The following is a 14033-nucleotide window of genomic DNA, read 5'->3' on the forward strand; positions in this document are numbered from 1 at the left end:
CTGTTGCGGGGAAGTGTCAGCAGAGAGACCGGAGGAGGACGGGAGGCTGCCAGGTCGCTGGAGGAGAGAGAGAGAGAAAAAAGAAATATTAGCTCTCCAGAAATACCGAAAGACGACTAAGTTTTTTTTGTTCAGAATGCGTCCGTAATTCGCCGTCTTATCGCCGAGCTTCTGATTTTTAAAAAAAGAAGAAAGAGAAAAAGCTTCGCTGTTTTGCTTTATTCCTGGAGAGCTTAATTCACCTCGTTTCCAACATGATCGGGAGCGGACTGCTTCTTCTCACTATTTTGTCCAACTGCGGTAAGAAAATACACAAGTAACCTTGCGGAAAGTGAGGCGGTTCTGACGATGAATCCGAAAGACGTGCAGCTGCAGAGGTTCAGCACCAAGGACAGCGACAAGCGCGTCTCTTAATCGGCGACGAAGTGAATCTTTGGCACATTTAGTCCTGCTACTGTCGTTGTTTTTACCGACAGCTGCTGTGACAAAACAGCTGAGACAAAAGGGGGTTTAAACACAAGCCTGTTCTTACTTCTCTTGCAGTTCTGTCGTTGCCAGTGACTTCAAGTCAGCTGGAGAATGAGGACGTGGAGGTGAGATGCTCTGATTGTACCTGTGACAGTAAGGCTTTACATAACACGCCCAACTTCTATTGTATCACCCTTAAAAAAATTAAAAAAATCTAGAGCCGACCATTTTAATTTGAATGACCATGTAAAATCATAATGTTTCTGCGTATTACACTGAAGTTGTGCAGTGATTAGACATACCTAATCCTTGCAATTTAGCTCAAAGCACTTTCTTCGCTTGGGGACTTGCTCGGTTTGTGAAATCAATACATACTAATTGGAAGCCCGCAGAGAGTCTTGACCTCCAGGATTTAAGATGGCAGGAATCCAGTTACCAGGGCAAAAGTTTTTTTTGTTGTTTTTTTTTTTTTTAAATAGGGATCCAAGAATGGAAAAGAAAGATGTGGGAAAAAATGTTAAATGAAGGAACGTAGACCTTTTATTGACAGAGTATCAGAATTATTTAGGTCTCCTGGCCTCTCTAGGTCATGTATCAGGATGTGCATCAGTAAAAATGATAATAAAAAGGCTCCCATGTGAAAAGAGAAAGTGGCTATAAGAAGGATCACAAGCATTCTGGTGCAGAGGTGCAAAAATAAATAAATAAAAACAAAACAAGCATTTCAAAATGCTATATTTTGCATGGCATTTTCTTCCAAATCAGAATTGAGCTTCAGAAAGTCATTTTGACAAACATAGATAGACAAATGCATTAATAACGTTCGCTGTTGTTAGAATCAAGGAACTTGATAAAACAAAATCCAAACAGATCTTCGAATTGTTGAGTAAATTCAATAAACTGTATCCACATCAGCTAAATAATTAAATGTTTAAATATTCTTAGTACGCCTTTATGTATCTCAAATTTAACTGCATCATCCCTCTTAACTGTGTGGTGTCCATGGATATCTAGCTTTCACTTAGACTACAAAATGTGCTTCTTTTTATTTATTTATTTATTTATTTATTTATTTATTTATTTATTTATTTATTTATTTATTTATTTATTTATTTTTTAACCCCAAATGCCGAACTCAAAGTCATTCAAGTGAAAATGTTGATTTGGTTACAGTCTGTTTGGTCAAGTTGAAACACTTTTCAACCATATGTGGGCATCAGTGGATGTCTTCATGTAGAAGACATTTTACCCTTTTGACATTTCAGCCATATTTTAACTTTGATTGGACAGAAGGTAATGTTGTCTTTTCACAGTATTTTTGCTCTGACTAAAGTGATAAGTTGAACCTAAACAAGAAAAAACATTCAAGATCTTGTTTCAGTTTATTATTTTATTTTTGATGCTATTTTATTTGCAGTGGAGCAGCTAACAGCATTTATGTTGGCATCTGGTATTTGTCAGCATACTGAAAGTACAGTTCATGCTGCTTCTGCTGCTGAGTAAAGTTGCTATTTAACTTAGTCACCACTAGGGGCACAGCAGTCCAAGTTGTCTTCTGCAGCCAGGTGAGCTACTGACTGCAAAGTTTTCCTCGGAATAAAAAAATCTGAACCAAAAGCAAGAAACATTTTTGGGGCTCTGCTTCTCCTTGTCTGCAGGTGATGAAATGTATCGTCGAGGCGCTCGCTGATGTTCTTTCAAGACCGGAGCAAGTTCCTGTCAGTCAGGAATGTCTAAACACTCTCAAGACCAGTAAGTCAATATGAAAAGCAAGACTGCTGTTACATTTTCTGGGATGTGCGAGGAAGTAAATATTAGTTCCTACCATTTGATGAAAGCATTTGCCAAAGTCTGCATGACTATCTCCATTTATGGAGGTCTTACAGCTGCAACTCGCTTCTAAAGTAAATGACATTTTGGACTCATTATAAATTCCTTTGCATTTTAATTTTTTAGCCTGCTGTTCTTTTCTTGCAGTTTTGTCATTGCCAGTGACTAATGTCGCTGTTGTTCCACATGTTTTCCAACTATTGCTTGCTGTTATTAAGTCATTGTAAATGAACAATGATGTGGAATCCTAAGCAATTTACATATCTGTACATATCATATTAGAATGTCCTTCTAATCATTTGTAGCATTTCTGCAAACTATACCAAAAGCTAAAGGAATAGAAATGAGGAAAAGTTGGGAAAATCCAGCTTGGACAAACAGATGTCAAAGCAAAGCAGATTTTATGGAAATTATGGATGTGAAATAAAGAATGTTTAAAAGGAATTGTAAAATGTTTTTTAAAAAAGTACTAATTTAAGGATGTGCACACATTTGCAAGGTTATTACATCTTTAAAAAAATTTATCACCTGGAAACAGATTGTTTTGTAATCACTATTTTGTTTTTTTTGCCAAAAATGAATTTTATTGACAATTATATCTGGAAAACCCTGAATTATCACAGACAATAAAAAAACAAACAAATACAGTCTTACTTTTTATTGCGAATTAGTCTCATATTACCCTCTGTATGTCCTGCAGTCAAGTTGGCATCTCTTGTTTTTATAGATAAATGCATCCAAATAAATGATTATTAGCTTACTTTGGAGAGATTATGCCCATAAATCAGTGATTTTTGCTCGCAGCCTTCTTTTGAAGGTTGTAAATCTTCAGCAGGATTATATTAAATTAATCACTTTTTGCTTTCTTGCTCTTTAAAACACTCACTTAGATTTTTTTTAAATTAAATCTAATAACATCAAATAATTCCTTTTTTTTTTTTTTTTTACAATTCCTCCAGCAAATAAAAGAAAACACTAACACTACATTCGTCTGGTTAGTGCAACTTTGCCCAAAGCACTTCATTAAATTTTAATGAGATTCTAGTATCTTGTAGCTCAAGTGTCTGTGTGATGCAGTTGAAGTTTAAACTGAACTAAATGAATTATTTTATCGTTTTGTGGTTATCGCTGTGGTCGTTAGTAGCAGAGTTTGAAATGAGGGGGACATGGCTCACCGCCTAGGGAAGCATCAGTGAGGGGGAGGCATTAGTGTAAGAAAAAAATGACTGCACATTTTTTGGCTGGCCAATGACAATGTAGTTGCTACATGTTTTTTTTTTTTTTTTTGGCAATCATCTAGAGTGGCCTAACCTGAATCTTCATTGAACTATACTGGGAGATTTACAAAAGCTTTTTTTTTTTCTTCTATTTTTCAAAATGCACAAAATTGTTTTCTACAGCTTTTCAAACACGGGTAGCAAAATCTGCTTTGTGGTGAGATCTGGACTTTATTTTTCTCTGGTTGCACATTTTGTGGGGACCTAAACCAAGGAGCCTGCTCAAACAGAAACCAGAGCTGACAGCATTCCTAAAGGAGCCAGACTTCACAACCTGCAGTTGCATCAGTCTGAACAACGGCTGCACCGAGAGGTTAATGGATTGATGCGGTCACGGCTGGATGAAGACCCGCTGCAGAGCAGCATGCACATCAGGGCCACTCGCTGAAGACTATTCAGTTACATAGGCATTGTTTTACCTTCATGCTGTCCTTGCTGTTTAAAAAAATAAAATCAATCGGCACTCTGAGCGCGGTGAGTGAGGGAAACAGTACACCACCAGATGGATAAAAAGAAAAGAGAGGAGGAGGAGGGAGGAAGAGAAAAATCAGAGAATCGTACTAGAGAGTGCACAGCACGGCGCAGGAGCGGCTGCTGCCTACGGAGTGCAGTGCTGTTTGTGGGTCAGCAGAAAGTCCACTTCTCGCTGCTGCTGTAATTCACAGAGGGAGTCGCTATGAGCCAAAGTGATTCATTGTGTTTCTGCTTTGAAAGCAGTAAATTCACTGGCAATTAACTTCGATGAAATCCCCAAAGCGAATCGCTGAGTCTTCTAAAACAAACGAACAAAAGTCAAAACAGAACAAACAGATTTTGCTGCCTTTCTCCCAGCTTTGTCGGCTTTCACATTTTATGTATTTTTTTAAATTATTTTTTTAATGAAACACCTAACTCTTAAAAAATCATTTGCATGTCCGTACAGACGAGAAGCTCCTCACCATCCTCCGGCACCATAACTTCCTGAAGGAGCTGCAGGAGATCGCTGCTCAAGGTGAGTCACTCGTTAGTTACTGTCGGTGTGTGTGTGTGTGTGTGTGTGTGTGTGTGTGTGTGCGTGCGTGTGTGTGCGTGCGTGTGTGTGTGCGCGCTGAAGGCAGGTGAAGTAGGAGGACAAGCTTAAAGCATTTAAGTAACATTATTTGTTTATTGATTGACTGTTTTAGGTGATCACGAGAGAGGTCAGCTGCAGAAATACAAGGAGAAACCAACTCCAGCCACACAAGTCCTTCAAACTACAGCTGATGGTGGAGGTGAGTCTGATCAGCGACTCCTGAGAAAGTGCAAAATATAGCAAATATTGAATCAATATGTTTAAATGTCATCTGTCAAAAGTATTCAGATCTCTTGAACCTTTCGTAGAACCACAGACAATTAATATTTTATATTAGTAGAATTTGTAGTTTACAGATTTAACTCAAGAAATTAGAATATTTTTGAAAGATGACTTTATTTCAGGTAATCAGTTCTTTTAGTAAAACTACACAGAGACAATGTTTGCAAACCTTTATTTCTGTTTGTTAAGATGATTTTTTTTGCTTACAAATAATGAAAACACACCTTTTAATATTATAATGCTATATGATAAATATACATTTTTTAATTTAGAAATTGATTGAAATGATTAAGTTTTCAGTTTCATTTACAACTGCAAGTCTTTACCAGCTTTTCACATCAAAAGAATGAGTATTTTTCAGATTTGTTTTTGCAAAATAGGTCAAATTCAGTCAGATTGGGTGGAGAGCATCTATGAACAACAACTCTTGATTTACAGTTTATCTGAACTTTGACTGGGCCATTTTAACACACTCAAAAAAGATCTTGCTTCATCTGAAGCCGCTTGGGTGGAAAACAATTTTATTCAGGGGCTTCAGAGTTCAAGGCCTGAATACAAATGCAAGGCACACTTTTTACATTTTTTTTATAAGTAAAGCAGGAAAAAACTAAAATGAAAATGTGAAAGAAATTCCAGAGTTGTGTTTTATGGTTGTGTTTCATTCTTTCCTGCTTTACCGATTCAGTCAGGCAGTGAAAAAGTGCTGAGGTGAATTTTAAAGTCTGCTGATATTTTCTGTGGACAGAATGAGGGCAAGCATAACGTGTTCCCACACTGAACTTCACCAGGCTTTTTACAGGCGCCGCAATGCTCTCTGTTATTCACAAAGAGGAAAACAGGCAATAGAAACAGGAGTTATTGCAACAACAGACAAACAGCAACAAAAAAAAGCTGGATTGTGCTGATAACAGAACATATGAGCTTGACAGATGCAATGCTGAAATATCGCTGCGATGAAGTGGAGGGAGAAGCTTTTAACATCAATCCCTTTAAGTGAATTAAAGTCTCTGTTGTTAGATCGATCCATGTTGGAAGCTCTGGGAGGACCCGGCGAGCGATCCATCCTGTCCCAGAAGAAGAGGTCAGGAGAACAGAAGGATGGGACCGAGGAAGAGTCACCTGAGGATGTAAAGAAGGACGAAGACGAGGCCAAACGTGACGAGGACCGAACCAGCTCGGAGGAGAATTCAGAAGAGGACGACGAGAGAGGCGAGCAGATTGTTGCGTCTTTGATTCGAAACGGATCTGCTCCACAGAGCGATCCCAGACGAGATGCTTTCTCATTGTCAGGGCTCGATAGTTCAGGTTGTCATATTTATTTTCACTCGGGACATAAGGGGACATGTTGTCAAAATAATAATAATAAAAAAAATACACCAGTGACTAACAATGGAGAGCTCCGTCTTGTATGCAAAGGGAGGTTATAAACTGCGGCAGCTGCCATCACACGCTGCTGGAGGATTGATGGAAGTGCTCCCATATACATGATGAATTTTACTGCTTCTGCAGAGGGAGTGGAGCCAATATAGAGGCCAAGCTGACAGCACACAAACAGAATTGATTAAGTTTGTTCATGTGATAAAATTCAAATGAGGCCATCGCCCGTAATTCTGGCTGGAAATCAATCAACCTTAGAGATCATGGTAATTGTCAGAAACTGAGCTTCCATTCCCAGAATTATGAAATGCATTGCAGAAAATAATCCATCACGGTAGATATCTTATTGGCTCACTTACTGTTAATCCGCAAAAAGCATAGACTGCACCTCTGGAGGTATTGCTGCCAGCTGGCAAGGGGGGGCTTATTACAGAGAGTGGAATCCTGCTGACAGGGTGGACTCCTCCCTGTCGCTTCTGACCCCTAATTTTGATGTGTCATATTTCCAGGTGATCGGTCCAATAAAAGAGAGGATCCAAAAAAAAAGGCGGCGGGGGCAGAAACCGAGGAGAGGAGCGATGAAAGATCCGTGCTCTTCTCGCAAAAACACGACGACAAGGAAGAGACGGAGGAGCAGACGGCGGTAAAAAGAGGGAGCAGGGAAAGCCTACGTCACTTAACCCAGAGGGCCCGGAGCTGGCAGCAGAAGAAGAAAGCAGGAGGAGAGGAAGAGCCTCGGTCGGGCAGCCGGCAGGAAGTGTCTCACCATTCGAGGGAGGAAGCAGAGGAAGGGAAGCAGAAGAAGAAAAGAGATCCAGAAAGAACTCCAGAGGAGAGGGAGCTGCAGATGATAGCGCGGAGATCGCCGGAGGAGAGGAAGGTGATGGAGGAGGAAGGGAGTGGCACCAGGAGGTCAGAGGTAGGCTTTATCCTTCACGAAAAGTTTTAACTTAAATACAGATTTTCTTATCCCCCTCTCTTTTTCCTCTATTCTACCACTATTCTGGACCCTCATTGAACTTGGTTCATTATATTTCAAGTCATTTCTGCAGCAATCTCATCTCATCACATTCCTGCTTTATTTAGCCAAAGATCAACCCAATAAAGAAAACATAAAAACATGCAGTTCGCTCTTCTGCCAGCTTTTCGACCCACTCGTGTATTCATAACAAGAACCGATCATGATTCAAGAATCTTGGATCTTACTGAACAAAGCAAGTGTTCTGTTAAGCACGATGGTGTAATTACATAAAAAAGCTCAGAGCACATTTTTAGATGCTCAGCCGTTGCGTCGCTTAATGTCTCCTGCTCACTGCATGGTTTTAAAGTCAAGGCCAAGATGTATGTGAAAAGGTAGGGAAATGTAGGATTCTTTTTTTTTTCCCCATGTAGCTTGACTTGGGAGAATTACAAAAGGACCAGCTTGTTACGTGACGGCTTCAGAAAAAAACAGCTGCCATGTGCTTTTTAGCCACAGTTGCTAAACAAACGTTACATCACTTTCATTGTGTGTTTGTCTCGCCTCCCTCATTATACCTGCAGGAGCCTGAGATTGAGAGTCTGGCAGCCATCGAGTCGGAGCTGGAAAACGTGGCCCAGAAACTCCACGAGCTGCGGCGGGGCTGAGCGGGAGAGCGGCACAAAACCCGACACCGCGGCCTGCCTGCCTCCTCGTCCTTCTGCGCTTCGCCAGACGCCTGGTTTCCATAGATAGATCGTGCAAATGTGTGACAAGGTTTTATCTCTTCCTTTCTTTACTCCAGGATGCTGCTCTGCTTCTCTAGTTTTTTTTTTGTTGTTTTTTTTTTTAACATGGTTTCTCTCACGTAAAGTAGCACACAGTAGATTGGAGCTAGATTTGCATTGAAACGCATTCCCACATCGCAAAGACAAATTCCTCAAGATATGTTAATGTTATGGATGGATGGAGGGATGGATGGCAGTTGTCTGCTCATTCTGCACATGCGTTTCGTCTGCTTGTCAGATTACAAATGATTGATGCGAAAGCCTGGGACTTATCCGGGCAGGATAAGGCTGAGATCGTACACAATATGGCTTTGTGTGGGGATATAAATCTCTCTCTGGGATGGTAATTTGCTTTGAAAGGGGGGGGGGAAAAAAGAAAGAGAAGAGGAGAGAAATTATTCCCTGACGTGATAGAAACTACTAACCCCAATCAAGCCAAGGCAATAAGTTTAGATTTTTAGCAGGAAAAATAATTGTGTTATATTCTAACACTGTACTGAATTTCTCTAAGAAAATAAACAAACTGATTCTGGAAACCTCTTTTTTTTTAAAATAAAGTTTCTATGTGCATATCTGTGATAACCCATAACACCACTGAATGTGAAGAAGATTAATGCACGTCTTAAACTGTGGAGGTTGCCACTTTTGAAGGTTTTCGTCTCAACGCAAATATTTACTTTTGGAGGAACCTGTTACAGCAGGAGTGAAACTAGTATTTTGCTGCAAAAAACACATCGTTCTCGAGAGTAGCTGAAGTTTGCACTTGTTTGTTTGTGGGCGTTGAGGCCGGCGTGACTCATCGGGATGACACATTGGCTGCGGACACACTCTATTCAGGCGCGACACACTTTGCAGCCATTAGCTCCGCCGTCGAAATCCACACTTTTATTTGTCGCAAGGACTAATGGGAAAACATCTAGGGACTTGTTTGGTTTTTTTTTCTGAATGAGACTTTCGCAACGTGGGCAGGAGAAAAAGTGAAGTGCAAAAGTTTATCTCCTTTTTTTTTATTACTCAAAATAGAAACCGTGGAAGCAGCTCAGAACAGGTTCAGAAATAAAGTTTGTATCTTTCTTTCACCAGGCAGCAGCAAAATATGGACACAGTGAGTCATTAAAAGCCAGGTCAGGCAAGAAGATTCAAACTGTATATTTACGCAAGCAAACAACTCAGACAGTGTTGGTGGTTTTCTGCTGAACGGTAACTCAGCATTGCATTTTCTTCATTATTACTAAATCCTATTTTACGCTAGTTATTTTTAAAATTGAAGCTGGAAGTATGCTGCCGTTTACAGCATCCTCTTCGTGACTCCATCTGAGGTTTTGCCATGCCATCAACCCTGTGAAGGATTGCTAAACTCAATCTGAGTTTAATCCGCTTGAAACCTTGAGAGAAAATGTGCAGAACGCCTTAACGATTTCATAAATCTTTACAGACACACAGCGCAACCCACTTGCTCTGTTTACTGGTGAGAAAAATCAATTCCTTTCTGAATCTGCTTTGTTGGAAAGCTGCACACCTAGAGGGACGAGTGCCAAGCTCAAACAGCAAAACAGAAAAACATGAAGCTCTGTCGTTTTATATTGTCTCAAGTCAAATTAAGACATCAAAAGTTGATGTATTAATTGAAATAAACCTATTTGTGGTAAATGAGCAATAACCGAACAATCTATCACACATCATTTGGGGGCCTATCTGTAATTAGGCCCCCCAAACCACTCTCTGCTTAAGGTCTCAGATGATCTTAGAGCAGCTCTGGTCATTGCCCGAAACCAAAATCAAACCCTGGACTCCTTTCGCGTTTGCTGAGCTTTCGTCGCAGGGAATGTTTTTCAAAGGAAACCTTCAGTCTCTACATCACAGAGACGCTCATCTGGAGCTAAAACAAACAGTTTATTCCGTACTTGACGTGGGGCATGAGTCAGTGCAGGAGATGTTTCAGACACAAGATGGCGACATTGTATCTCCTTTTTCATTGGAAGCGAGTGCTGACAGTGGAGTCAGTTTACAAGGGGACTTTAGTTTTTTTGTTTTTGCTCTCAATCAATGTTGATTGTGAGAATTTGTATACAAAGGGTTGCAATATTTTTGTTTGCATTGTTGCTTTGAATTGCAGAATTGTGTTGTCTCCCCCACAAGGACATGTCATCGCACACCACTCCATAAAGTAATATTTTTCCACAGCATAACACTCCTGAGTTTGTAGTAAAATAATTGTTATTTTAGTCAAGGTGATCAAACTAAACTTGACAGACTGAGCAACGGGAGCCTTAATCTGAGTCGAAAAGCTCATGTTGACTCCTAAGAAGCTCAACAACTCTGATTTGTTAGTCCTGTTTAAAGTGCGCCGTAGGGAAAACAGCAAATGTGCAAGGTGATCTGGTGAGGTGAAAGCAGAAAGTACCTTTTGGCAGAAAACTACCGCTGCAGATCACCGTGACTATGCCATGCCTGTGGCGAGCTGGTGGCAGCATCAAGCTGCAGGGCTTCTGGGAAAGAGAAATTGTTGAAGGGAAGATTGATGGAGCTAACATCAGTACACTCCAAGTTAGAGGTTGCCAAAAACCTGGACACTAGAGTCGAGGTTCAGCTTCCAGAAGGACAGCAGCACTAAATACGCAGTCAGAGCTACAACCAAGTGATTTAGGAGGGCGTATACTCATGGATTATAATGGTTCAGTCAGTCAAGTCTTGAAAACTGTCAAGCTGTAGGAGCTTGAGTTGTTTTGCAGAGAAGAATGAGCAAAACATCCAGTCTCTGTGCAATGCTGCTAATCAAATACACCAAAACAAATATGCACATATTGTATCTTTTTTCTTCCTTTTACCATTATTACCATTTTGATTTGTAGCTATTTTTCGTTTTTGTGAATCACATTAGATTGTAAAAACCTACCTTGAGGTTTGTTGGTCTAATGTGACGTAATATGAAAAGTAATGGTATAATTTATGTTGGCGGTTGCTGGTCAGTGGAAAAATAAAAATGACGCAACAGCTTTTTGTTTATATTTAGAGTTGAATTAAGTCAGTGGTTGAGTACAAAAATACAAGAGTTTTGTTTTTATAAAAAATATAAGATTTTATTTTCTGCTACACAGTGAAACATGCAACATTTTTGTCACACTTCTCAATAAAAACAGTACAAAAAACCCCCCACATCAACATATACTATAGATAGACTTTAAAAGCACAGAACAAATTGGGATCTTTAAATTAAATTAAACTGTACAAATATTTACAAAAATTACATATCAACATGAAAAAAAGGAATGAAAAATACAATCCTTCCAGTCTGTTCTTCTACTTCTTTTTTTTTTCATACAAAATAGACCTGAATTAGTTACAGTCAACACATTATTATTATTATTTTTTTTTTTTTGTTTACGTTCTTTTCTCAGTGCCATTGCAACTGCGTTCCTTATCTAACCATAAACTCAGCTGTTTCTCAGTTGGTTTCTCATCCACATGTTGGACCAAGACTCTGACCTTTCCTCCACTCTCTAAGGGCACACACACACACGCATACACACGCACACACACACACACAAGGTCGACATTCAGTCCTACACTCACACACACTCGCACAAGGACACATTCAGTCCTGTTTGGACACTGGCTCGCTGTGGTCGGCATGCTCCCTCTACAGCTGCTGAGAGTTTACAGGTCTGGTCTTTGGACTCAAAGAGGGGACGGAGGGAGGGTGTGGGGGGGGCTAATTAGACACCTCATTTAGAGAGGAGGTCAGCGTTTAAATATGCTATAAATATGCACAAAGAAAAATGGATGGATTTGTAACAAGAAAAATAATGTGGAATGGACGGAAACCACACAGTAGGTTTGTCATTTAAAAAGTAAAAAGTTATAGTGCATAAAATCTTGTAGAGCTGCGGCGCAGCCCTCTGTCTGAGTCTATGCGGCTGACATGCTTCAGCCATTCAGAGTCTCTGGGCTACGTTTACTATGGGGGGGAAAATGACATGTTCAAAAGGCAAATATACTGAGCTGCAAACTGAGATGGAGTTCTGTTTCTTTTCAAGTCGTGGGTTTGGACCATGCCTCAGTGGCTCACGCCATGTCGCCGATCATCTTCTTGTAATACATAGCCTCGAAGATGTCGTTCTCCCCGGGGCAGTTGTAGTGGCAGGCGCAGGACTTGATGAACATCATGTGCTTCTTCATCACCTGCCCGTCGGGGCACTTGAACTCCATGGGCAGGGTGGTGGTCCTGTGGGGGGTGCAGCAGCGGCCGTCCAGGCAGACACCGCAGAACTTTGGCCGGTAGGACTTGGTGGTGGTGCAACCCGAGATCTCAAACTTCATGGGCTTGGAGACCCGGGGAGTGCGGATGCACTTTTTCCCTTTCTGCAAGTGGAGAATGAAGGTTTAGCCGATTGCTCTTTGGTGAAAACATTATGATATTGTTTCGTGGAAGTTCTTCAAGGGGCTTATCTGAAGAAGAACTCACCCTGATGCTCTGCTCCAGCTGGGACTCGCATGGTCTCACCATGCACAGCCGGGTTTGCTTTTCGAGCCTGCACTCGTGGTTGTCATTGGTGACCCTGGTAGATATCCCAAGGCCACAGGTCTTGGAGCAGGCACTCCATTCAGTAGTCTGAACCAGGCAGTTCTCCCTCATCATATTAGGATCTGGACCATAAGTCTCCTCCTCTCTGTATGCTGTAAACACATGAAGAGACCCAGGATTAGACAAGAGCTCTGAGTACGTCTTATTGACGTGGGAAGACTTAGAAAGGACGTTTCTCTTGACTCACCTGCCAAAGCAGTGCCTGCGAAGGAGTTCTTCTTGGGAGATTCACATATCCACTCCTCGCAGCACTTCCCGGGCACCTTGACACGTTTTGGCATGGGGCAGTCTGGACTGGGCAGCCGGATGTCCATGGAGCAAAGCGGGACGCAGCCCACAGCTCCATCCAGACAGGTACACTGGTACTTGCAGCTGCTCTGGAATGACTCTCCGTTTTTGTACACCATGCCGCCAAACACGCAGGTCGCTCCCTCCCGAGCTGCGGAGACAAAGTTCAGTTTAAGGTTCATGCTTTTAGGACGATCTAAGGTGACAGACAATCGAGAAGGACCTGTCGGCTCACCTGTGCACACTCCGATGCGTCTGTTGGTGGGGGCTCCAAAGTCACAGTAGAGACCCTTGTGGGGGTCACAGACGTCTTTCTCGGTGCAGAGCTCGCCCATCTGTTTGGCACACACCCTGCAGCAGCCGCAGCCATCCAGCACTAGACTCACTCCCGGGGGACACTGAGGCGGGGCGGAGGGGCAGGAACACTGGCCGCTGCACTCCTGACCTGCAGCCTGGTACCAAAGACACACACACGCACAGGTAAACATCATGAGCACATGGCTCCGCTTGGACAGGGATAAGCAGCTGGTACATTCATGGTGCATGGTGATATTTGAGGTTAAAACTCATGTTTAGAAAATGAAAATAGCATCTGTGAATTGTTTGAGCTTACCATGTAGGAGAACACGACGCACAGCACAGGGAGCAGGATCGTTTTCTTCATTCCAGCAGACATCGTTTCTAGTTCTCAGTTACAAATTCGGATTCTTCCAAAGCCCTCGTGGAGAAAGTCTTCCTTTGGTCTCAGAGCCCAAGTCTGTGAATGTCTTCCGGGGAAGTTAATCTCTTGTCAAGCCGCTGCTCCGGTCACACTCTTCCTTGTTTCTGTTCTCGGTGAAAGCCGGAGTTCAGCTTCGGTAGAGGAGTTGATCTGAGTTCTGACTGCACACTCCGGCTCCCTTTATACTCCCCGGCCCTCGCGGCACGTCACTGGGGGCTGAATGGAGAGCCAGCCCTGGACAAACATGGACATGCTTGGCATTCTTTCCTCGCTTCCTGACCCCCACTCCAGACATCCCGCATTCCTGCTGTCTGAAGGCAAGGCTCTGCTGCTCGGGCCAAACAACACCATCTCTCTTCGAGAAGCTTTCATCTGGGATGGAAGGATAAGTCTGGTTTAGAGGCTTGG

General features: G+C 41.8%; 2 protein-coding genes across 3 annotated transcripts; one reads left to right on the forward strand and one right to left on the reverse strand.

Annotated features, from left to right (window-relative positions):
* Positions 1 to 24: 24 nt before the first annotated feature.
* Positions 25 to 8397, forward strand: chga (chromogranin A). Of its 2 annotated transcripts, XM_008398429.2 has the most exons (8): positions 25 to 300; positions 544 to 593; positions 2127 to 2220; positions 4498 to 4566; positions 4739 to 4825; positions 5926 to 6117; positions 6795 to 7204; positions 7828 to 8397. In XM_008398429.2, the coding sequence occupies exons 1-8, from the start codon at positions 255 to 257 to the stop codon at positions 7909 to 7911; spliced, it is 1032 nt and encodes a 343-aa protein (XP_008396651.1). In that variant the 5' UTR covers positions 25 to 254; the 3' UTR covers positions 7912 to 8397. The 2 variants fall into 2 exon arrangements, with proteins under 2 accessions (XP_008396651.1, XP_017157750.1); XM_017302261.1 differs by lacking the exon at positions 544 to 593 and having other exon boundaries at positions 26 to 300.
* Positions 8398 to 11334: 2937 nt separating this feature from the next.
* On the reverse strand, positions 11335 to 13788 carry ccn2a (cellular communication network factor 2a). The gene is made up of 5 exons (XM_008398428.2): positions 13518 to 13788; positions 13140 to 13356; positions 12804 to 13055; positions 12497 to 12708; positions 11335 to 12393 (listed from the first exon to the last, which is right to left on the reverse strand). Exons 1-5 carry the CDS (start codon positions 13578 to 13580, stop codon positions 12097 to 12099), a joined length of 1041 nt encoding a protein of 346 aa, XP_008396650.1. The 5' UTR covers positions 13581 to 13788; the 3' UTR covers positions 11335 to 12096.
* Positions 13789 to 14033: the final 245 nt, after the last annotated feature.

Source organism: Poecilia reticulata, linkage group LG21 (genome assembly GCF_000633615.1).
Source record: "Poecilia reticulata strain Guanapo linkage group LG21, Guppy_female_1.0+MT, whole genome shotgun sequence".
NCBI lineage: Eukaryota > Metazoa > Chordata > Actinopteri > Cyprinodontiformes > Poeciliidae > Poecilia > Poecilia reticulata.

Coding starts and splice junctions, on each gene's coding strand:
- chga (XM_008398429.2), top strand. CDS start 255: ATGATCGGGAGCGGACTGCTTCTTCTCACTATTTTGTCCAACTGCG. Junction 2,221..4,497: donor TCTAAACACTCTCAAGACCA/GTAAGTCAATAT, acceptor ATGTCCGTACAG/ACGAGAAGCTCCTCACCATC. Junction 4,567..4,738: donor GCAGGAGATCGCTGCTCAAG/GTGAGTCACTCG, acceptor TGACTGTTTTAG/GTGATCACGAGAGAGGTCAG.
- ccn2a (XM_008398428.2), bottom strand. CDS start 13,580: ATGTCTGCTGGAATGAAGAAAACGATCCTGCTCCCTGTGCTGTGCGTC. Junction 13,357..13,517: donor GCGTCGTGTTCTCCTACATG/GTAAGCTCAAAC, acceptor CTTTGGTACCAG/GCTGCAGGTCAGGAGTGCAG. Junction 12,709..12,803: donor CGCAGGCACTGCTTTGGCAG/GTGAGTCAAGAG, acceptor ATGTGTTTACAG/CATACAGAGAGGAGGAGACT.